At 33.9% G+C, this 26049-nt stretch overlaps 1 protein-coding gene across 1 annotated transcript; it reads right to left on the bottom strand.

Moving 5' to 3' along the window:
• Positions 1-14065: 14065 nt before the first annotated feature.
• On the bottom strand, positions 14066-16262 carry LOC131615135 (GDSL esterase/lipase At5g45670-like). Its single transcript, XM_058886629.1, has 5 exons — positions 16013-16262; positions 15194-15321; positions 14723-14968; positions 14390-14627; positions 14066-14301 (listed from the first exon to the last, which is right to left on the bottom strand). Exons 1-5 carry the CDS (start codon positions 16260-16262, stop codon positions 14066-14068), a joined length of 1098 nt encoding a protein of 365 aa, XP_058742612.1.
• Between the last annotated feature and the right edge of the window lie 9787 nt (positions 16263-26049).

Here is a 26049-nt window from a genome sequence, read left to right as displayed (position 1 = left end):
AAGAATGGTTGATAATGACAACACAAAACAAGGTCTAAGCATATAAGTCCTCCCACTTGTGAGTATATTTTAGAGATGTGCTATTTTTACACTTTTTTTATACACCTGGTATCCTACACCGTATAAAATTGCAAAGCAAAATACACTTGCACAAAAACCAAAGCATGATAAATTATTAAAAAACAAAATTGATATCATGTATATATACTATTACGGTGTAGGGTGTTAGAAATGGTGTCATTATATCATTTCTGATATTTTAAATGAAACAAGTTAACTTACATAGTTCTGTTGGAGAAAAAGTAAGTATATGTTTATCGTCTCTATATGAAGTGATTGTCTTTTAAGGAGTGTTTAATAGTTCTATGGCTTTAAAATAATTTATCACATGTTTGATCATTTCTGAACAAAGAAAAAATAACATAAATTAAAATGAACTTTGGTGTTCAAAAGTTGAAAAAACTTGCTGAGCTTAGATTTTATCATCCTATTCTCTAGTAATATCCTTCTTTAGCATATCTAATAGATAAAAAACTTAGACGAACCTCGGGATCTTCGACTATTGAGGAGATTTAAACTCCTAGTCCTAGGGCTATGGATCAAATCAGTAGGAGAAATCAGTGAGGGGAGTTGGCGCAATTAGGGTTGCAATGGGTCGAGGCCGGCCGAAGAAGAAGGCGACGCAGACCCCACCAGCGAGAATTAGGGTTTTCTCACCAAGTTCCATGGAGAAAGGGAGTGCGAGTGGACTAGCCACTGCGAAAGAGGTGAAGATTCCGGAGACACCGGTACTAGAAACAATTGTGGAAGAGAAAGGAGAAGAGGAAATACTGACGAGGGAGAATGAGGGTGAACAAAAGCAACCACAACTATGGGTGGATGTGATTAAAGGAAACAGACTACCATCAAACGGAATGGGGCTGAAGTATACGGCACCGAAAGTTGTTGATGGTATGATAGAGGTCACTATAGAAGAAAAGGATATAAAATTTGAAATGGACTTCTGGGCTGATGCACTTATCCTTTATGAAATAGGTGAGGGATTAGCTATGAATGCAGTGAAAAGATTCATGATGAGTACATGGAATTTTGTGACCTTGCCTGATTTATACTACCATGAAGAGGGATATTTTCTGGTGAGATTCAGGTCAAGGAAGGATAGAGATGTTGTACTCAAGGGTGGGCCTTACTCAATCTACAAGAAACCAATCCTGTTGTATGAATGGTCGCCAACATTCAATTTGCAGGAGGATGTTCTACGAGTTATCCCCATATGGGTTATATTTCCACAATTGCCACTTCATATGTGGGGAGATGAGAGTATTGGAAAAATAGCTAGTGGTATAGGGAAACCTATCATGACGGATGAATGTACTGCTAGGAAATTGAGAGTGTCATATGCAAGAGTTCTAATTGAAGTTGATGTTACAAGGGAGCTGAAAATGGAAATAATCATATGTAATCCGGTAGGAGGCAGACAGACACAAATGGTGGATTACGAATGGAGACCACCATTTTGCACCATTTAAAACACAGTAGGCGACATTTGCAAAAAGAAAGAAGAGTGTAAGTATGAAGTGCGCCTAAGAGGGGGGTGAATTAGGATTTTGAAAATTTATCCGGTTTTAGAGAATACTTGTACTTATTTTTGGTTAAGTGTTTGAAGGTTTTTGAATGGTTCTTTTCTTTTCTTGGTAATGGTGATGAAAGCGATAAAATGCGGAAAAGTAAAGAACACAATGATGTATACTGGTTCCCCTCACAATCCGAGAGTACTCCAGTCCCCTTTCAACATGAAAGAGATTTTACTATTGTTAGATCTTTGTACAAGCCTATACCAAGACTCCTCCTACAATCTTCTAACAAAACCACCAAGAACAATCCTCTTGGATTTTTACTAAGTACATTAAGAGAACAATCCTCCCCTAATGACTTTCTTGTTTCCAACAATCCTGGACAACAAGAACAACCAACCAAGTAGAACAAGAAAACAATCCTTTCCTTTCTACTAACTTGTTTCCAACAATTATGGACAACAAGAATTTACAAACCAAATCTGGAAAATATTTGAGTAATAAAGTTGATGAACATATATCAATCTATAAGATTGATCTTCTCTTTCAAGCAAGACAATTTACAATGATATAATAGTGCTCAAGTGTTTATGTATGAATGAGAAACTTTTCTAACAATGTGTAGAAAAAGTTTCAATGAAAGTTCAAGTATGAAACACTTGTATGAAAATATATGATGAAAATATATGATCAAAAATGTGGTAAATTGTAATGAAAGAGGTGAAATTCAAATATAAAAATATAGAGTATATATAGTGTCTTAACACCCCTAGGAATGAGTATGATTCAATGAAAAGGTGCAAAGATTGATGGAATAGAAATGATTCACGTTCAAATATTGAAACAGACTGTTTTTGGACTCTGGTACGTTGGAAATCGATTTACCATTATAGGAAATCGATTTCCCTGAAGCGTTGTGTCTAAAAATTCAAAAACTGACACTGGAAATCGATTTACCCATATAGGAAATCGATTTCCATGTTAAAAAAACAGTTCTGGAAATCTGTTTCCAAATACAGGAAATTTGTTTCCAGTTCAGGAAATCTGTTTCCAAATACATGAAATCTGTTTCCTGACAGCAAACAACTTTGATTTGAAATATAGGAAAAGATTGATATTTTAACCAAAAGGACCATGCATGCAACTAAATATTTAGGAGAATATTGAGCACTAAGTTATCAATATAAATTGCATGCTTATACCTTAATAAATCAAGATCAATGCTATTCTTCAAAATATAATTCTTGAATTCTTTGATGCTAGCTTTTACGCATGATGAATCTTGAGTACTTGATTTGATTAAATTCACTTGAGGCTTTTTCCATACTTTTTGACATGATCTTTTGATTATTACTTTGTCTTCATCAAAACAAAATAGATGGAGAGTCTTGACTTCACATTCTCCCCCTTTTTGATGATGACAAACCATTGAAATTTGAAGTGCTTGGTTCTCATGAAAAAACTTGAATCTTTTATGTGAATGCTCCCCCTATCTTTGATAACTCCCTCTTGATCAAATCTCTCCCTTGATTCATATAGATTTTGCATCTTACTTTTGGGCTGCAATAGTTAGAGACAAGCATACACATACACATATATATCTTCTCCCCCTTTGTCATTAGCAAAAAGGATGGGAAAAGACTTTAAAATGTAGAGAAACTTATGAAAATAAATATAATTTATACCTATGAGTTTTACCTCATGAGTGACTTCATCAAAACATTCATCTTTGGTGAATATGATTTTGAAGCCTTTGTCAGAAAGTTGGCTTTCCTTCGAAGATTTTTCTTTAGTCTTTCAACATCAAGTACATCTTCAAATGGATGTGAAAGTTAGTACTCCAACTTTGCCAATGCCAAGAATTCTTCCTTTAAGGTATTCTCCATATGTGAAATCACCCTTGGACTTTATAACTAGATTTGAAAGTTAGTTTAATTCTTCCATCAAAACTTAGAACCACCACTTGTCAAAAACACCATAGATTTTAAGTGGTCCTCAAGCAAACCTACAAAACAAATTAAGTTTGATTTGGTACCCAATATGCTTTGGGTCCATCATAGTTAGTTCCTTTCTTAACCCACACATAATGACCACTTGCCACACTGAAATTTCTTATATAGCAAGCATTAGGTGTATGACCAACAATACCACAATAAAAACAAGTAGGAACAAAATTACTTTTATATCTAGTAACATATGGTTTCTTTTTAGGAAACCTTTTAGGATGATGATGAACCTTTTGTGCTTTATCCAATTTGTTGAATTGTTCACTTGCCTTCACAAAGATAGTTTTACTAGTACTTGGTTTGTTAGACTTTGCATATCCAAGACCACTTTTATCATTAGGGAATCTTTGTTGCCTAAGGACACCTTCCAACCCAATTTGTCCTTTTTCATACCTTTCAAGGACTCTCTTTAATTGAACAATTTGAAAAGAAAGTGATTCACAATTCTTGCATGACACATCCTCTTTTTGAACACTAATAATTTTCTCTTTTTCATCCTTATGTTCTTTTTCAACTTTTTTAAACTTTTCTTCTAAAGATGATATTATTTTCTTTTGAGATGAAATAGTTTTATAGAGAATTTTGCATTCTTTTAATAGTTCATCTATTGCGCCTTGTGCATCAATATCATAAGGAGAAAATTCATTACTAACCTCATTGTCTTCATCATCGGAATGGTGTGTTGCTACCAATGCAAGATTCACATGTTCTTCATCTGAAGATGAACTTATTTCATTGTCATCCCATGCTACATATGCTTTCTTTGATTTTTTATCTTTATTTTTCTTGAAGTATTTGTTCTTCTTTTCAAGTTTAGGGCATTCACTTTTGACATGTCCTCTTTCTCCACATTCAAAGCATTTAATCTTCCTTGTTGGTGCTTCCTCTTTAATGATCTCCTTTTTCCTTTCTTTTCTCAGAATTTTTTCAAACTTTTTGATAAACTCATCATCTTCTTCACTAGTGGATTCATCCTCTTGATTGCTATCATGATGCTTGACTCTTGTCTTTAAGGCAATATCTTTTGAATCTTTTATTTGAATTTCATGTGTTTCAAGTCTTCCGAGTTCTGTTTCATATTCTTGAAGTTTACCGAACAAGGTTGCAGAAGTCATCTTTGATAGATTCTTTTTCTCGGACATCGCCGTTACTTTCGGTTGCCATTCCCTTGTTAAAGATCTAAGCACCTTTAGATTTAGTTCTTCGGTATTGAGGGTCTTACCAAGTGCCTTCAAGTGATTTGTCAAATGAACGAATCGTTTTTGCAATTCGAGAATAGTTTCTCTGGGCTTCATTCTAAACAGTTCGTATTCTTGACTTAAGGTATTCAATCTTGATCTTTTAACTTCAGTGGTACCTTCATGAGTTTCTACAAGAGTATCCCATATTTCCTTTGCTGTTGTACATGCCGATACTCGGAAAAATTCATCCATACTAAGAGCACCTTGAAGAAGATTGATAGCCTTTTTGTCAGCAAGAACCTTCTTTCTATCGTTATCATTCCATGAGGCTTTAAGTTTATCTGATACAACGCCATCGACAATAGTTGTAGGAACATGAGGACCTTCAAGGACAGCCTCCCACACTTCTTCTCCTTGTGCTTCTAAATGAGCCTTTATTCGGATTTTCCAAAAGTCAAAGTATTCACCACAAAATAATGGAGGCTTGTTGTTAGAACCACCATCTCTGAAAACCGGATTTTGATTTGCGGAAGCCATTCTGGATCTTTAGGAACAAGTTACCTATAACTTGCTCTGATGCCAATTGTAAGTATGAAGTGCGCCTAAGAGGGGGGGTGAATTAGGATTTTGAAAATTTATCCGGTTTTAGAGAATACTTGTACTTATTTTTGGTTAAGTGTTTGAAGGTTTTTGAATGGTTCTTTTCTTTTCTTGGTAATGGTGATGAAAGCGATAAAATGCGGAAAAGTAAAGAACACAATGATGTATATTGGTTCCCCTCACAATCCGAGAGTACTCCAGTCCCCTTTCAACATGAAAGAGATTTTACTATTGTTAGATCTTTGTACAAGCCTATACCAAGACTCCTCCTACAATCTTCTAACAAAACCACCAAGAACAATCCTCTTGGATTTTTACTAAGTACATTAAGAGAACAATCCTCCCCTAATGACTTTCTTGCTTCCAACAATCCTGGACAACAAGAACAACCAACCAAGTAGAACAAGAAAACAATCCTTTCCTTTCTACTAACTTGTTTCCAACAATTATGAACAACAAGAATTTACAAACCAAATCTGGAAAATATTTGAGTAATAAAGTTGATGAACATATATCAATCTATAAGATTGATCTTCTCTTTCAAGCCAGACAATTTACAATGATATAATAGAGCTCAAGTGTTTATGTATGAATGAGAAACGTTTCTAACAATGTGTAGAAAAAGTTTCAATGAAAGTTCAAGTATGAAACACTTGTATGAAAATATATGATGAAAATATATGATCAAAAATGTGGTAAATTGTAATGAAAGAGGTGAAATTCAAATATGAAAATATAGAGTATATATAGTGTCTTAACACCCCTAGGAATGAGTATGATTCAATGAAAAGGTGCAAAGATTGATGGAATAGAAATGATTCACGTTCAAATATTGAAACAGACTGTTTTTTGACTCTGGTACGTTGGAAATCGATTTACCATTATAGGAAATCGATTTCCCTGAAGCGTTGTGTCTAAAAATTCAAAAACTGACACTGGAAATCGATTTACCCATATATGAAATCGATTTCCATGTTAAAAAAACAGTTCTGGAAATCTGTTTCCAAATATAGGAAATCTGTTTCCAGTTCAGGAAATCTGTTTCCAAATACAGGAAATCTGTTTCCTGACACCAAACAACTTTGATTTGAAATATAGGAAAAGATTGATATTTTAACCAAAAGGACCATGCATGCAACTAAATATTTAGAAGAATATTGAGCACTAAGTTATCAATATAAATTGCATGCTTATACCTTAATAAATCAAGATCAATGCTATTCTTCAAAATATAATTCTTGAATTCTTTGATGCTAGCTTTTACGCATGATGAATCTTGAGTACTTGATTTGATTAAATTCACTTGAGGCTTTTTCCATACTTTTTGACATGATCTTTTGATTATTACTTTGTCTTCATCAAAACAAAATAGATGGAGAGTCTTGACTTCACAAAGAGGTGGAAAAGAAACAGGGTGACGTGAAGCAACAATGGCAGCTGAAACAGACTACCAAAGGCCCAGAACAATCAGATGAAAACAAGACTATAGGGGAGGAAAAGGTGGTAACTGCTGAGAAAGAAAAGGAAGATTGGACCACAGTAGCCAGTGGGAGTCAAAAAGGAAAAGCACCTGCAAAGGGAAGTCCTCATGAAATAGAAGTGGCTTGCACAAATGGATCTGATGCTCTCAAAATTGGAAACTATTTTGAGGGTGGGGGATTTGAGGTACCATGATAGTAAGCTGGAACATTAGAGGGCTCAATAAAGCAGCTAGAATAAAGGAGGTTGGAGCCCATCTCAAACGGTTACAGGTTAGTAGTGCTGTCTTAGTAGAAACTAGAGTAAAAGAAGAGAAAAAAGAGACTATTAGAAATAATAAACTGAATAGGACCTGGAAATATCTGGACAATTATAAAGATCATGCTAATGGTAGAATATGGAGCATGTGGGATCCCCAACAATGGGATGTGAAGTTTGACAGCTCCACATGATTAGGTTATACATAGTAGATTCAATGATAAACAGGGTCAATTCTCTCACTATTTATCTGCCATATATGCTCATAATTTACTCAGCAAGAGGAAAGATTTGTGGGAGAATCTTAGGAGGATACAGGGGAATTTGAAGGGACCTTGGATCATTATTGGAGATTTTAATAATGTTCTAAAAATCCATGATAGAGTAGGTGGAAATGATGTTCAACCTAATGAATATATGGATTTAGAAGATATGATGAAGGCTGCTGGGTTAACAGAGCATGAAACAAGAAGGAACCAGTTCACTTGGTCAAATAAGCACATGGTGAATCTAATCTACTCGAGAATTGATAGAGCTCTTTGCAATACTGACTGGCATTTGCAATTCCCAGATAGTGAAGTAATTGTCCTGAACCCTTTTATCTCTGACCACTCACCTCTGCTGCTCATATTACATACTAAAGACAACTTGCCAGCTAGAAGGAAGCATAGATTCAAGTTCCTCAACTGTAGTACTGATGCTAATGGCTATGATGAAATCATCTCAAACAGTTGGACTCATAATATGAATGGTAGACCACAATATAGAATCTGGCAGAAATTGAAGAGACTAAAACCTGCTTTGAATGAGTTAAACAAAAATATCAATCATAGATTGAAGAGAATTCAGGATTGTAGGGTGGAGCTTGAGGAAACTCAGAATGGCCTGAGTAAGGAGCCTTTTAAGGGGGGGCTTATTAGGAAAGCCAGGAGCTTAACTGAGGAAATAGAAATGCTAAATGATACTGAAGAGAAGGTACTCCAACAGAAATCTAAAATTGATTGGCTGCAACTTGGAGATGGGAACAACAAATATTTCTATGCAAATTTGAAGGAGAAAAACATACAAACAAACATGCCTAGATTGGAGGACAATGGAGGTAACAAATTAGAGGATTTCACTGCTATTGAAGAAGAGATAATGAAATTTTATGGCAAGCTAGTTGGGACTGCTGTCAACAAATTGAATCATGTTAACATTGAAGTGTTGAGGAATGGAAAACAACTCTCTAGGGAGAGTGCTACTAGCCTCACACATCATGTCACAGAAGAGGAAATATGGTTGGCTTTAAAAAGTATAGATGACAAAAAGGCCCCAGGTGAGGATGAATTTAATGCTAAGTTCTTTAAGAGAAGCTGGCAAGTGATTAAAACGGATGTTATACAAGCTGTACAGGAATTCTTTATACACAAAAGAATATATGCTGCAGTAAACTATGCGTTGGTAACTTTGATCCCAAAAACAAAGGAGGCCAAAACAGTCAAAGATCTTAGACCTATAGCTTGTTGCTCCACCCTTTACAAAATCATATCCAAGATACTCACCAGGAGATTGAGCAGAGTGATTGGAGAAGTAGTGCATGATAGTCAATCAGCATTTGTGCCTGGCATGAACATTCAGGATAATATTATTATAGCTCACCAGTTGATTAAGGGTTACAGCAGAAAACATTTATCTCCTAGATGTACAGTTCAAATGGATGTTCAAAAAGTATATGACACTGTGGATTGTAGAGATTTGGAACAGATCATGCAAGAACTCAATTTCCCAAATGAATTCATTGCTTGGGTGATGCTTTGCATTAGTACAGTCTCATACAAGTATACAATCAATGGGAAGATCAGTAGAATCCTCAAAGCTAGAAGGGGTCTTAGACAAGGGGACCCTATATCCCCATTATTATTTGTGTTGATAATGGAATACTTGCACAGATGTATGACCAAGCTCCACACCAATCCTGAATTCAAATTCCATCCCAAGTGTGCTAGATTAAAGATTACTCATATTTGTTTTGCAGATGATCTGATGTTGTTTGCTAGAGGTGATGAACAATCCTTGCAGCTTATGATGAATATTTTTAAAATGTTTTCTGATTCAACAGGACTGCAAGCCAATCCAAGGAAGTGCAAAGTATACTTTGGTGGCACTAAAGATAAAGAAAAAGAGACTATATTGAGGATCACAGGCTTTGAAGAAGGAACACTACCATTCAAATATTTAGGTGTCCCTTTATCAAGCAAGAAGCTGAGTACTAATCAATGTCAGCCTTTGGTAGACAGAATTGTGGCACGAATCAACCATTGGTCTGCAAATCTGTTGAGTTTTGCAGGGAGGAGTCAGTTAGTGAAGAGTATTCTTTTTTCTGTGACTGCATACTGGCTTCAAGTGTTTCCTCTACCTAAAAAGCTTATACATAGGGTTGAATCTATTTGCAGGATGTTCCTATGGAGTGGGAAGGAAGAGGGCAGTAAAAAAGCACCAGTATCATGGGAGAAAGTGTGTGAGCCTAAAAATGCTGGAGGTCTCAGTATTATAGCACTGGTGGAATGGGCTCAAGCATCTATGCTAAAACTTTTATGGAATGTCCAAGCAAAAAAAAGATAAGTTGTGGGTGAAGTGGCTAAATGCATACTACATCAAAGGTAGAGATATAATGCAGTGGAATCCGCCAGCAGATTGTTCTTGGATAATCAAGCAAATGGTGAAGAGCAGAGATCTGATTGGTGATAGACAGAAATGGGATCAAGGGCTGCAGCTGGAAAAATTTCATAATAGGGGGAATTACTTGCTACTTAGAGGAGATAGAGCTGATGTCCCATAGAAGAAAATTATGTTCCAAAATCATGCTAGACCCAGGTCAAAATTTCATCTATGGCTTGTACTAATGGGGCGTATACCAACCAAGGATAGACTGAATAAGTTTGGAATTCTTGTTGATAAAGATTGTTGCTTTTGTCATGCTGAAGAAACGATAGACCATTTATATTTTTAGTGCAGGTACACAAAAAGGATTTGGAATCAAATCCTGACCTGGATCGAGTATGACAGGAAGTGTGGGAATTGGAGTAGAGAGAAGAATTGGATAATGAACGAAACAAGCAAAAAAGGTTGGCGACGAACTCTATTAAAAGTGGCTACTGCAGAAACACTACACATGATTTGGAAGGTGAGGAATGAAGTTATTTTCCAACAGAAAAATCCTGAAGAACATGTGCTCAAGGAACTGCAGTATATAATAGCAGTGAGAGGCAATATGGCAATTGTAGTGAGAAATCATATTATCCTAGAGCAACTTAGTATTACTTGATTTGTAATGGTGTGACTTGAATACCTTGTAGTTTGGGTACCTGGATCCTATGGATCGGTTGTATTTAACTGTTTTTTAGGAATAATACAAAGTTAACTATTCTCCAAAAAAATAGATAAAAAACTTAGATCTAGTAATGGCTTGCAATCTCCCTCTTTGTTTTTCTCATGTGACGTTTTTGTCCAAAATGGACTTCTCTCACTCCCCACTAAGAGAACTACTTAATTAAATCAAGTTACACCAAGTTACCTTCAACTGAACAATGTGAATCATTATTTATAGAGTCCTAGCATGCCATTCTCGCTAGGCAGAGTTTGGAGTTTTTTTAACACGCCTACAATATTCCTCATTAATAATAAATGCAAACTCATTTGTAAATGGCCTTGGTCGCCTAAGGCTTTTTGAACCACCATATCTCGCTTAGTGTGTACGGTAGTGAGCTTTTGTGCTTGGTTGAGGTTCATGTCTTATAACTTTCCATTTATAGCTTAGCGAGGTCTTCTTTTTGGCTAAGTGTGTCTTGATGCTTGAATGGAGCATTTTGGCTATTTTGGGTGCTTTCTTGATCCTTTTTACTTTAACTTGACAAATACAAAGTTAAAAAGTTCATACAAGCGTTTTATCATCACTACTATAAGAAACACATTTAACATCATACGTGAAATGCATTTAACCTCTACTACATAAGCGAGGTAACGAATGGCGTCATGAAAAGCTGTCACGTTACCCCTCGGTTTTTAAAAACTGAGGGGTAAAGTTATTTGCACATGGGTTCGAACCCCAAAATTTGTACTTTTATTATTTTCAAAACTAGCGCATCACACCTCTCAGGTTATCAATAAAACCGAGGGATAAGAAATTTTATTTTTTTTTGAACTCGTTACATTGTTTACACATAATATTTATAAAATGATTTGCTTAACAACTACAAAGTTTATCCAAAATATTACATTGTTTACATCGAATATTAAAAAATTAAAATATTAAATGTGAAAGAAGAATGTGGCATTCTCTACTATGTTTCCGATGAACTTGGTTAAAAGGGGTGTCGGCGGGCCAAAGAAGCAAGTGGCGCCGCGTCAGAGAACGACTCACAGAACTATCATCACACATGTTGTAATCGAACCAGACGACGAAGCAAGGGAGGAAGATGATCAACTAAAACCAGCTGAAAGCTCGAGTATAGAAGAAAAAGAACGGGAGATCCAACAATCTGAAAAAGAAACCATGAAACCACCAGAGATAAATGAGGAGACCAAAAGCAAACCCTGGGTGGAAATCATCTCTGGGAATCGTAACCAGAATAGAGCTATGGCAATTGAATTTATTGCTCCTTCAAGTGTCAATGAAGTAGTAGAAATTGTAATTGAAGATTCTGATGTGGAGGATGAACTGGAATATTGGGGGAATGCCTTGATTCTTTCCGCTCTTGGTCAGGATATATCCATGAATGCATTGAAAAAGTTTATGGAAAAAACCTAAAATTTTGTGGCGATGCCTAAGCTTTATTACAATGAGGAAGGGTATTTTGTTGTTAGGTTCATAAACCATGAAGACAAGGAAAAATTTATGGCTCAGGGTCTATACTTCATCTTTGGTAAGCCCTCTTCCTTCAATATTGGTCAACAAACTTTGAAATTAACGACGATTTGTTATATGTGCTTCATATGTGGGTAACTTTACCGAATTTACCATTACATTTGTGGGGAGAGAGGAGTATTTTGAAAATCACTAGTGCCATTGGAAAACCGATCACAACGGACGAGTGCACAGCAAAGAAATTGCCAATTTCATATGCCCGTGTCTTGGTTGAAGTAGACATAACTTAGAAGCCAAGGGAAAGTGTCTGCATCAAAGATCTCAACATGAAACTTTTGGATCAGTGGATAGAATATGAATGAAAACCTTCTTATTCCCAATATTGCTTGAGGATTAGACATGATTGCGCGCTGAATAAAATTGTTCCATCAAAAAAACTGAACCAACTAAAGTATGGAAACAAGTCATCAATAAGGATCCTGTACAACCAATCCAGGTATCAGAAAACTGTTAGAACAAGATTTGGATTCTGCAATCAATCTCTAAGTTTTTTATGATGACAATACATATATTTTTATATGTAACAATTTTATTTCTATTGATTTCATAAGTGTGCAGATAAGAATTTTTAATTGATCTAGGGCGGTGGGCAATTATCAGAAATGATGACGGAATCTCGAAAATGACAATGCTAGAAAGTAGCCATCATGACATGTGATGTCAACAAGACATGCGTGGCATCAAAAATTAATGAAAAGAAAAACACATAATTTCTCGGTTCAAAGGTTTTCCAATCGAAATTTGCATTTTTGGGGGGCAATTTGTTAGCCTAGAATTTTCTACTGGAAGCAGAAAAACATTTAAAGATTACAACATCATAAAAGGAGAGGTTTGTGGTTTTCTATGTAAGTCGAAAATAGATTCAAAAAAACTTGAGGATCCTCTGTCGAACTCGAAAGTGACTCCAATTTTGAGAAGTCATTAGTGGTACGGTCGAACCTTCCATCAGAACGAAGTATAAGGATTATACAGTGAGAGAAGGCTTAAAAAAATATAAGTTGGTTTCATCATCCAGAGCTTGGTCAAATGATGCAATTAGTTGAACAAAGAGCAGGTAGTTACTCAAGGACATATGGAATGGTTTTAAAAGGAAGTTATGAATGTCTTGGCGATGTGGCTGGCTGTGAGAAGTCGAACGTTGGGGGTAGCCATTTTATAGTTTCTATATAAACAATATTTGTGTTCAGTTTTAGAGGCCCGTATTTGTAATATTGTAAGAAAAACTCAAAGTATTCGAATTAAAGAAAGAAACGAGAGATTTCTGAGAAAAGTATGCATGCGTTCCATTTTTATGAATTAAAGCAACTTTATTTTATTTAGATTTTGCCTTTTATCATAATGTCGCAACGGCCGTATCGTAACAGCGCAACAACTGCATCAGGCCGCATCAGTTTATGCAATGCTCGCAAAAATTATTTTGTTTACCTTCCTTTCTATTTATATCATTGATTTAAGGTATGTTTTAAAAAGATTAGTGATATTCAAAATGATGGCGAATTGTTGATGATATATATATATATATATATATATATATATATATATATATATATATATATATATATATATATATATATATATATATATATATATATATATATATATATATATATATATATATATATGAAAATTTAGAGAGAAAATGAAAGACATGTGAAATCTAAAATAAATGATAAAATATAATATTTTATGTTCATAAATTTAAATTCACGTCTCAACAACCGCAATCCGGTCGCAACAACCACAACCACAGTGGCCGCAACCGCATCCGTAACCGCCCGCAGCCGCAATTTAAAACCTTGATTTAAAACTCTTCATATTGTCATATTCAACCATTTTTAATTATGAACAAATAAAATAAAATAAAAATGAACACAAAGAAACTCAATTCTATTAAAGATAACAACATTACACTGAACGAGAACAAGAGATAACTCCAACATAAAACTAAACCAACAATACAACTTTAAGAATTAGAAATTTAGAAATTTATTCAAATGCAATACACGATTAACTTTTTATTGAAAGGAAATATTGAAATTATCTTTCTTCAATGCAAACAGGTTAATACTCATTTGTAATCATTAGTTCAGCAAGTTGTCTAATATCAATTGGATGAGTCATATTTGGATAATTAGTGCTGTCATACGAAGCTAATGCAAAGAGGTTGTTTACAGCTTCTGAAGGATGAATTCCGTCGAAATAAACATACTCATTTCTATTAGTGCATGGAACTGAATCAGGATAGCAGAATCCATTCGGCTTCATTGGACAGCAAGAAGCATCTGTAACTAGAAAACCTAAAATTCCAAAAAAAATATATATATTATGTTATATTATCAAACCTAAATCATAGAAATTTTTAATTGTTTTAATTGATATATTTACCAGGATAATTCTCTATGGCGATAGCATTGGTATTTACGAAGATAGTTTTGGTATAAAGACGCAAAGCATTGAATTCGTCAACAAGAAATCTAAGCTTTTGACTAAATATTAATGCAGCAGCATTCTGTTCTTCGACACATGATCCAGGATTTCCATCATTATAAATTGCAAGGGGAGCGCATCCTATTTTCGGCAAACCAACTAGTACAAGTTTTCTTGCCCCATCACTATGCAAATCCTGTTCATCATTGAAAATAATAAAGAGACTAAATTACTAATTTGGGAGACTGAAATATAAAATGGAACAATTCTCTTAAAAATTGATATATTTACCTGTAGATAAACGGATAACTGGTTAATAAGAACTTGAGCATATTGTTCGGGATTATAGTCTTTACTTGTTGAGTAGTATGCTGGCTGAAAATAATTTAATGCGTAATCGTTGCTGCCGATATAAACATAATACAAGCACTTTGTCAAATGATCTCTAGCTTGTGGTAAACCTCCAAGCTTGGCAACGATTTTGGATACTGTGATTTTATGATTTTGTAATTGCAATCCCAGAGCGATATTAGTACCCTGCGTATATATTTCATAACATAAATTTAGTATATATAACATACCCAAATTGTTCATTTATATCTTTTTAGCTCATATGAACCTCTCAAAAATAATTTTATGATATTGAAAAATGGAGAAGAAATGTATATTTTGTAAAAACTCAAACATAGTAAAGTCCAACTTTAGATTTAATATTATAGAAGTGCACAAATAGACAATGATACATGTGCAAATATACAATACCGCAGTCTTTTTGCCCGTCTCATAGCGAATTCCAGCTGAACTAGATGCATAGTTAACTCCTTTAAGTATGTCATAACCTGTTGTATTTGCAAAAGGTGGAATAAAATTTTGAAATCCAAGTAATTCCCCTGCAACATTAAACAGTTAGTTTTTTGGGTTTAAGATAAATATAAATATAAATAATATTTAAAGATTTAATATTAAATTTAAAAAAAATTGTGAAGACAACTGCTCCATTTGAATGCATATATATGCAACCGTGCATGCAAATAACAACCCTTTGATATTTTTAATTTTTTTGGATTTTATAACAAGGATATACGCTATTCTAATAAATATAGGTTTTACTATATTAAATAAAAAAAGTTATATAAAAACAAAAAATGAATGATATATTGAAAAGAAATGAACTTTTTTTATAAGATTGTTGTTGTCTCATATTGTATTGGAACTTCTATTGCAATCATATGAACAAAGTTCCTATATGATATGAAATATATATAATTACAGACAAAAATATTGGATGCAAAAAACAAATGTATAACCACAACTCTAAATGCAATTTAAGATATGCTATATTTTTATCTTTTTGTTCATTCTATTTTTAAAAATGTAATTTAAGATAGGATATATTTTTATCTTTTTGTTCACTCTATTATTAAAAATGTGATGTTATCATTAATAACATTTAATATCAATTTTATAAAATGAATGTCAAAATAAAATTTGGATCAAGAAGGGTGTTAATTGATCAAAATTTAATTAGAATGCTAAATTTAACAAAAACAAAACAAACAAGTTCTTAGTAGTTCATGTTACCAATTATGTCAATTTTAGTTCTTCCATTGGTAGCTCTTCCTGTTGGTCCTGTTGGAAAGTCGATACCGAATGGCTTGTAATTAGCAAGTGCAGTGGTTTGAAGATAGTTGTTGTTTCCACTGTCAGAGTATGAATCTCCAAATATGAAAATGCAAGGCACTAGAGATTGTCCATTGACACAATGCTGCATGTAGCATGCAGCCAAGAGAACAAGAAATAAAGCAAAACATGTTTTAGTCTCAAAAGCCATTTCTCTAGGAATGAAAATAACTATGATATAGGAAAATGAGAAATGAGAAGTGTGTGTTGAGATCACAAAATGTAGGGTATATATAGGACATGGGTATAGGATATTATAATACCAGCATCAATTATTTTTATCATAACCAAAACAAATTGAAGAGTCCCAAAAATGTATATGATTTTAACATAATTAAAAACTTCTGCATAATTTATAAGAAAATGTTTAATCTTTCACAAAAAATTTAAAAGTGAGTAATTTGGATGACTTCAATAGTAATAAAAATATTATTTATTAAAATATAGTTATTTTTGTTCCGTCTCAAAATAATTACTCCCTCCGTTTTTTATTATAAGTCGTTTTAGACTTTTCACACAGATTAAGAAAAATAATAATTGTTGTATGAAAATGAGAAATTATGAAGGTTTTTACAAAATTATCCTTCATTAATGACATGTGGAAGATAAATTTATTTAATTGAAAGGAGAGAGAATAATAAATATTTAAGGATATAATAGGAAAAATAGCATTAATTATTCATTGGAATGGTAAAACGACCTATATTTAAATACAATTTTTTTCCAAAACGACTTATAATAAAAAACAGAGGAAGTATATTTCTTAATAACACTACAATATTTTTTTAATAATATATACTTATTTATCCTTCTATCTTAAATTATATAATATTTTAGTCATTTCACATAAAATAAAAATTCAACTAATTTTATATATAAATGAAAAATTATGAATGATTTTACAAAATTGAAAGTGTTATTTTGTTAATTAATAATATGAGAAGAAGAAAATATAGAGCTTAAAAAAGTGTTAAATAATAGATGTTAAATTTATTAAAAAAATTTGTTGAAATGATATTTTAAAGCAACTTATAATTTGAAACAAATTATTTATAATTCGTTACGAAAGAAATATTATATTTCACTTTAATTAACTCTTTTACAACATCTAAGATCCATTGAAAGAATCAATTCTATCAGAAAGTTTGAAATATTTAAGATCAAAGTTTGAAATATTTAAGATCTATTGAGAGAAGATTAAGGATACAAAATTACAAAGCCCTAACAAACACCCAAGAAAGCCCATAAGAAAGAAGTTAGAGTAGCACCTAATTATTCTAACTGCCCCGATCGCAATATACAAAAACGAATTAAAAAATCCTCACTACACACAGTATAAACGTGAAGAAGGAAATAAGAATAAAAAATATAGCATGAAAGGTCTCCAACAAAGAAAATAAAAAAGAAAGTAGCTGCTCCACGTTGTTAGGAAATAACAGCTAATGCACCAAAGCCACAGATCCATTTAAAACTTTACATTTAGGAAAAGATAGACGTCTCCAAATCAAAGACACCCGAGAGAGCACCAAACCATAAAGGACGCAGCAAGAATATATCCAATGTAGGTCGAAATCACTCACCTCTCTAATGGTTTAAACACATAATAAGATTCTCAAGCCTATATGAGAAGACACATAAATTTTCCACGGACGTGCCAAGATACAATTTTCACGTCAAATAAATGCTCATGTTTCCACATCTTTTGATGTCACTAAAGCTTCCAAAACAATTATCATTCCTAGTTTTTAAAATAGACCAACCCACGGTTATTGTGACACACATTACGACACATGCAGAATCAATATTAATTTGGAGATGAATGAAATAAGTCGTTGAGAAAAAAAATAGTTTGGAGTTCAAAAACTTTCATATTTGATTAGAATAATTGAATGAACTACTGTAAAATTGTTTTATGTGATTACTAATGATATAATATTCCAATTTTTTTCCTAAGCATGTTTATCATTCAATGACCCGATAAATAAGTGGTAGTACCTTGATTAATGATTAATTAAGGATATTAGTCTTTAATGAGATGGTTAGTAATCAACACTACAACAAATAACACATTACACCTCGAATGTGAAAAATATTTTACCTCGGCTAAAGAAGCGAGGTAACGAACGGGATCATGAAAAGTAACCACTTGGCACCTTGGTTTTTATAACACCGAGGGCTAAAGTTATTTGCACTCGAGTTCGAACTCCAACATCTACACTTTTACTATTTGCAAATCTAGCGCCACATACCTCTCGGTTTATCATTAAAATTGTGGGATAGATTGATTTTTTTTTCTTAAAATTAAACCCATTACATTGTTCACACATGATATTAATAAAATATTTTGTTTACAAACTACAATTTTTATCCAGAATATTACATTGTTTACACAAAATATTAAAATAAAATTTAATTTGTCCATGAAGATCATATGTTGGATCATCAAATCCTTGATATTTGGGCAAGATCAAATGCCGAGTGTTAGTATATTCTCAATGGATTTATCTCATATTTATTTGTTTCTTATATAAAACTAAAAAAAAGGTTAGATAAAAAAAAGTTAGATACACAAATGATGTTCTGCTCAAATAAATATTTAAGAACACAACCTTAAACTCATATAATTTTCTTCTCTTGCAATCCAACGCAGAGGTCTTTTCATAGAAAACCTTAAAGTGGTGGATGTCTTGAGCGCTTCATGATGCTTCACTTGTTTATGGCATTCATAATGCTTTTCTAAAAGAAGTTTTTGATGTTTCACGCGGATCATTAATTGTATTGTCTTGAGCGTTGATACTCGTGAAATGAACGGTATGATTTGGGTAAAATTTGTTTAACGAGTTCTTTTATAATAAAACCTTATTGTTTTATCCCTCGGTTATTTGTGAACCCGACGGAATAGATCATTTATAGTAAAATCGGTTTATTTTATCCCAAAGAATAGGGCGACTACACATATGTTAGAATTAGAGTAAAATATGTTTAACGAGTTCTTTTATAGTAAAATCTTATTATTTTATCCCTTAGTTATTTATGAATCTAACGCGATAGATCATTTTGCTTAAAAATAAAAAATATAATAAAAAGAAATGTTCCTAAATACATTTTCTCCTTAGTTATATGAGAAACCGAGGTAAAGCATGAAGCGTCTTGGAAACATACTAGAATAGCAATGATCATCCATATCCAAAACGTAACGTATCTTTTGAATTTTCAAGGAGGTAATATGCGGTTCTCTTATTGTTTCACTTCATCTTCTCCACTATATTTAAACACTACTTAAGTCTCATTTCATTTCCATCTTTTTGTGTCTTCAAACCTGTTTCCTCTGATTTTTTTAAAGTTTTTTCTTTTTTTCAAAATTGTTTTCCGAAAATCTTTTGTTCGTTATCAATGAGAAGTTGGTTGATTTCAGAGAGTTGAAAAGACAAGCCTTTGATTTACTTAAAGTTGTTTACAAACAAAAATGGGAAGGTTACTTTGACATGTTTAATGGAACCATCTATCGTAATTTCGTTAGAGTTTTGGGTAAATGCCACCCTTGGACAACCTGGGCAGAATGGTTCTGAAATCCAGCCAATGATTTCTCTATTACCATTCCTCTTTCACTTATTGCTTAGAAAATAAGGTGTGAAGAGGAAGGTTTTTGTGTTGAAGATTATATATTCAACGATGTCTTCTCAAGCCTCCGTCTCCAAATCTATGTCAACTACAATAAGCTCAGCAGCCTTGTGTGGTTTTGTTTTTTTTACCTCCTCGTTTCACTTGGGAGGACGGCACGCTAGACCCTTCACGTGGAATTTGGAAGGAGAATGTGCCCGTTGCGGGATGAATTTTGTTTCAGTTCTTCCTACGATAACACACGAACTTTTTAATTATCCTACGAAAGAGGAAGGGGAAAAAGATCTCAAATAAACCCTAGGAGTTTGCTAAGTGTGGGGATTCACCTAGACTAGAAATTCTGGAGTCCGGGAGGTCGGTTATACATAGGGAAGGTTTTAAGCACCCTACATATCCGTAGTACTCTACGGGAACCTTCTTTGTGTGTTTGTGTTTGTTGCTTATTGATTGGGAAAGTTTCTCCTTTGTATTAGGAGAAGGAATTGAATTGAATGAAAAGAAAGACAGACTGACTGACTATTTTTGGTTTTTTATTAGTTCGCTGAGATTCCTTGTGAACCTCATGCCTACATATCCCTAATGGAAGTCAGAGCTTTTTGTAGTTCAAAGAACTAAATAGGGAAATTAATTATTTTTGGTGCCTTGCTTAAAGCTCAAGGTTGAAGCTTGAATTAAATCTCTGTTTACAGTAAAGAGACATGAAATTATCTTTACAGAGAGGTATTTCTACTATTCCACCACAAACATTAAAAGAGTGACAGAAAAGCTGAATTCATTTCATTCAAGAGGGAGACCTTACTTGTGTATGTGCAAGTATACCAGTCAACTGCGTCTTGAATGAAAGAAAGGTGCTCAACCAAATTAGGGAAAGTTACAACATGTCTGGGTTTACTGACAGAGCATGACTTTCAAAATCCTAAATGGGAGACTAATTAAAATTGAAATGTAATGTAATGTTTGTTTGAATGTGGTGAGATAGGAGAAAGATCTCTCTATAGAGATAAGCTATGTCTATCTATTGTATGAAAGATTTGACTTTAGCTGGCTTGTATGAGGCCCAAGCTTGAGGCTTTTTTGATTGATTTTTATTGACTCTGGGAGATGACTCCACTGAGGATTAATTTAAGCTAAAAGGTTTTGTGTTCTGTACAAAGCCCAGAATTAAGGCTGACTCTAGTTGGAGAGTGTTTATTTGATGGATTTTATTTAGTGTTCTGTACAAAGCCCAGAATTGTGGCTGACTCTACTTAGGGAGTATATTATTTTCTGCCTTGTATGAAGCCCAAGGTTGTGGCTGACTCTTACTAGGGAAGACATTGTTTTCTGCCTTGTACAAAGCCCAAGGTTGTGGCGGACTCTTAAAGAAACTGAATATGGATGACTCTATGGGGAAAAGATCCTAAAGGTTAGGAATCTTTTGACACAGGGAATGTAATTTTATCTGCCTTGTACAAAGCCCAAGGTTGTGGCTACTTGATGGTGAAAGACTCACTAGGGAGACTCTATTATCTGCCTTGTACAAAGCCCAAGGTTGTGGCTGACTCTGGATAGGGGAATACCTATGAGTAGGGTTTTGACTCTAAGAGGAGTATGTGCCTTGTACAAAGCCCAAGGTTGAGGCTGACTTTTTAAAGAAAGATCTATCAGTGTGGGATCTTTGACTCAGAGGAGATTTTGACTCTATTGAGGATTATCCTAAAGGTTGACCCTACTGAGGATTGTTCTTCTGTTAAACAGGAATAAATGAATGAAAGACCCAGGTTTGAAGATTGACCCTACTGGTGACTTTTTGAATGGTTGACCTAAAGTAGACTCTACTGGGGAATTTGTTTTTTAAAAGCTTAATTTTGGAAGCTAACCCTTTCCAGGGAATTATGACTTTAGAGGATTGATTTTGGAGGCTAACCCTTTCCATGGATTTTACTCTGCTGGAGAGTTTTATCTTTTGAAAGTTTAATTTTTGGAAGCTAACCCTTTCTAGGGAATTTGGAATTTTAAGGAGTGATTTTGGAGGCTAACCCTTTCCAGGGGTTTTTGATGATGGCAGAATGATTATCTATTTGAGACTTCTTGTTTAAAGCCTAAGATTAAGGCTGACACTGACTAAGGATAGACAGATATGGAACCTAGACTCTGCTAAGGAGGAAAATTAATGAAGATAAGGGTGACAAAGACTGTCCATGTCTCTCATTCCAAAAGGTGAACTCAATATGAGATTGAGACATACTTAGCTTGTGTAAAGTCTGGTTTGAAGAGTAGAAGAAAATCAACAAGATAGGTTAAAGGGTGACTAAAGACCTGTTCCTATGTTTATTAGAAACCTGATGGGTCCTTGTATACAAGCTCAAGAGTAAGCTGGGAATGCTTTTAAGAAGCCTGTGGGTCCTTGTACAAAGCCCAAGAGGAGGCTAATCGAGGGTCATCGAGGGTCCTTGTTATAGCACAAGAGAAAGCTATGTGGTTTTGAATTATTTTGGCTCTAAGCAAATGGGTAAGAGGTTTCACCGGGAATAATTCCTCTTGGGTGGATGTGTCCTAGTTTGGGTTCTAAGGCTTTTTCAAGATGTTTCACCGGGAATAATTCATCTTGAGGGTTTGAACTAAAGATCTCTAATTAGGAAAGAGCCTTCACCGGGAATACATTCTCAATCCTAGGCCATAGTCCTATAATATATATATATATATATATATATATATATATATATATATATATATATATATATATATATATATATATATATATATATATATATATAGTTTAACTGTCCTAAGGTTGTACTCAGACGTAGTCCTAAACAATATATAAACAGTTTATATTTGACAGTAATTTAAATGAAGGTTGTAAATTGAAAGCTTGTAAAGCCTAACCTGGATGGAGTGGAGGCCTTTGAAGATGTATGTACAAAGCCTTACCAGCAGTTGATTGTTTATTGATAACAGTTGAATATTTATGATAAACAGTTAAAGGTTTTTTTGAAAACAGAAGAAGTGAAAATGGACATAGGTCACATAGGTATCTGAAGAGTTTCACCGGGAATAATGCCCTTCAAATACCAGAAGAATGTTTTAAAAACAGAAAGAAGATTTTGTAAATACAGTTTTTGAAAATCAAACTATGAAAAGAAAAAGGTGTTGGGACTTACACTCTATTAGAGGCCCATGGATTGATTTACTGTTTATGAGAAACAGTTGGAGAGATTTGAAATGATACAAGGTTTTGTTGTCTGAAAACCTTGGTCGTCTGTTTAATTAAAGTTTGAAAACAGTTTTGAAAATTGACAAAAGTCAACTTAATTAGGGTAAAGACAAAGTCTATACCTAATTAAGACCTACATGATTAGGGTTTTATCACAAAAATATTTACAAGAGATTAGGTTTTGAAAATCAAGAGAAAACTATGTTTAAAGTATTTTAAAATACTTAAAAATATGTTATTTTAGACCTAATAAAAATATATCAAATAAATAATATTTTTGTGATTTTTTTTATTATTCATAAAATAGATATGTTAAATGACAAGTGTGTGAAAAATCAAAAAGAAATGATTTAATTTGATTGGTTAATTTGTTGTGTGAAGTTGTAAAGAAAATGAAGAAGAAAAGTAGTAAAAAATGGGTTTTGGCCTCACCATGGTTTGAACCCACGCCCTTGAAGCCAGTACTCAAAACACACACCAACCAGCCAACGCGCGCTTGGTGTCATAGTGGTGACTCCAATGCAATACATATGTTGTTTAAGTGCATAGAGCAAAAAAGAAAATAAAATCAAAAGGTCTGGGGCTAGGGGGATTCGAAACCCAGACCTTGGGCACGCGCAACACATAAACTCTCTTTACCACTGGGCTATAACAATATATTCGTTATATGAATACCTTGCACTAAATATATTTTAAACTTGACCAGGAATGTTTGAAAATGGCGTGCCAACTGCCATCTTCGTCTTCAACCTCTAGCTCTTGGATTTTTGAATTTCCAGATCTCTCAATTCTCAACCAATGGCCAAGGTGTTAACATGAAACTTGTTATAAATTCACTCACGATTCTAAATATATAGCTAACACAGATTTATATTAACTAACATCTAATGAATTAACTGAAAAACGTGAAGAACCCTAAAACTTAAAAATCAAATTAAATGACTATACTAAAAGATAAACAGATGATGATAGAGGGTTTTTAATCCCCTGATGATGCTGAATGAAATGGTATCGAGTTTTATCACAAAGAGTGCTTAAATTAAAGAGGTGGAGTTCAAAAACTTACCTCTGAAACTGAAGGTCGTGTGAATGATAGGAAGCTCCTGACTTTAAATGGATGATCACAAAAGCTTCCTTGGACCTTGTTGATGCTATCTGGGCACTTGGATTGCTTTGAAAACCTCTGAAATGATCTACCCGACCCCTCTTGCTTGAGCTTCAAGTAGAAATGGAAGATGGTGATTCTGCACTTACAGATAATTTGCGACCATCTGGATAGCTTCACTACACCCTAAGGAATGTGTCTGAATGCTTAGACTTGCTTGACACCTCCTGAATTGATCTACAGACCTCCAACTGACTCTGCTCCAAAGTGAAAGTGAAGATGGTGTTCTTGCACTTACAGAAGTGATCCAGGTGCTTGGATCACTTCTAATGAACCTCCTTGAGATGTTAGAGTGCTTACTTTCAAAAGAAGAGCTCTGGTTTGAAGAATTTGATTCTTCTTGCCAAAGAACTTTTGAAAACCATAAGCATGAGGGAGAGAAAGAGAAAGCAAGGAATAGAGTTGCTTTGGTGTGATCAATATGAAGAATGACACTTCTATTTATAGGCAAAGAGCTCTGTACAGATTGGAGGAGTGAGCTTGCTTAATGAGGGAGTTTTGGTTTCTTGGCCATGAAGAAATGCAAAGAATCTCCAAAATGCAATGATGGAATTTTCGAGCATTCCCCCTAGTCATTGATCCTTGCAGATCTTAGGGAATATTTCTGATGTGTAGAAGCTTTCTATTGGCTTAGGAGAAGATTCCAATTGATGAATCATCACTTACCATAAATTCTCAAAAGTAATGATTACATAATCACATGTTCTTGTTTTGGGAATATTCTTCAATTCTCATGCCATGGTGAAAATGAATGCATGGCATATTTTCTTATGTGTTATGGGTCGTGTAGCATCCATTGGTGAAGTCTTTTGCACAAAATTGCAAAGTTTCAAAATGGTACATGACCTATAATTTTACTTCATGAGGCCAACTTTGAACAAGCATAACTCTTAGCTCAAAATGAATTTGGAGAAGGTTGAGCATAATTTGGAAAGCCCTTAACATGTAATTCAATTCATTAGTTTGGAGTTTTTCCAAAATCATTTGGGAAATTTGTGAAAAACAGGCCCAAAGTTTGAAGAAAACTAGGTTAAAACACTTAGAATTTTTCTAAGTTTTTCATGACCTATAACTTCCAAAGTTCATATCTCTTCAATGATTGATCTCTTGAAAAAAGTTCCCTTGTGAGAAGTTGTTTTATTTGATGAGATCTACAACTTTCATGTTAGAAGTTTTTTGAGTTGTGTAGGTGAAATTTTAAGATCCATAACCTAGGTCAAAATGCACTAGTTTGACTTTTTGTTGACTTTTTTATTATTGATGAATTTTCTTGATTTTATTTGGTCAAATGACTTCAATAATCATATGTTGATGATATTGATCCTTAAAAGTCATGGTTTGACCTAAAATCCTAAAAGTCAAAGATGATCTTGTACAATTGACTTTTTCCAAATGAAGTGAAATTTTGGACTTTTGTGTTGAATCAAACTCTCCTCCTCAAATGGATGATATGAATGGATTATATTGAAGTAATAGAGGTTCTTGAGCCATGTGTTAAGTGGTGGATCCATGTCCTGATTAAAAGTCAACTATGCAAGTGAATTATGTCTGAAACCCTAATTGTCGACCATATGAAATTGATGACTGTAGATCTTGAATTGAAGTGTAATGCCCTATGGATATTGTCATATGGATCATTTGAAGATGTTTGAAGCCTTTGAGTGATGCCCTGGAGCTTTTTAGGGTTTCCCAAATGTGGTCCCTGATTGCAGTCCTTGATGGGCTCAAAACCCTAGATTAGTGAACTAAGTAAACTTGAGTCCAGATGATTGGTGTCCTATCAATCTGTGGGTAAATGAATCATCTGAGTCTCATGATTGTATTAGAAGTACTTCTCATATTGATTGATCCTTTGCCTGAACTCCTTTGTCCTTGAGCATCCTTGATTAAGTACCAGATGAAAGAGTGACTATTCTGAGTACTTGTCTTGAATTTGATAAAATGCCTGAAGGTGTG

This window comes from Vicia villosa, linkage group LG6 (assembly GCF_029867415.1).
Source record: "Vicia villosa cultivar HV-30 ecotype Madison, WI linkage group LG6, Vvil1.0, whole genome shotgun sequence".
Taxonomy (NCBI): domain Eukaryota; kingdom Viridiplantae; phylum Streptophyta; class Magnoliopsida; order Fabales; family Fabaceae; genus Vicia; species Vicia villosa.
This window is presented reverse-complemented; position numbering and strand designations above follow the sequence as displayed.

Coding starts and splice junctions, on each gene's coding strand:
- LOC131615135 (XM_058886629.1), bottom strand. CDS start 16,262: ATGGCTTTTGAGACTAAAACATGTTTTGCTTTATTTCTTGTTCTCTTG. Junction 15,322..16,012: donor AACTAAAATTGACATAATTG/GTAACATGAACT, acceptor TTAATGTTGCAG/GGGAATTACTTGGATTTCAA. Junction 14,969..15,193: donor AGACGGGCAAAAAGACTGCG/GTATTGTATATT, acceptor ATATATACGCAG/GGTACTAATATCGCTCTGGG.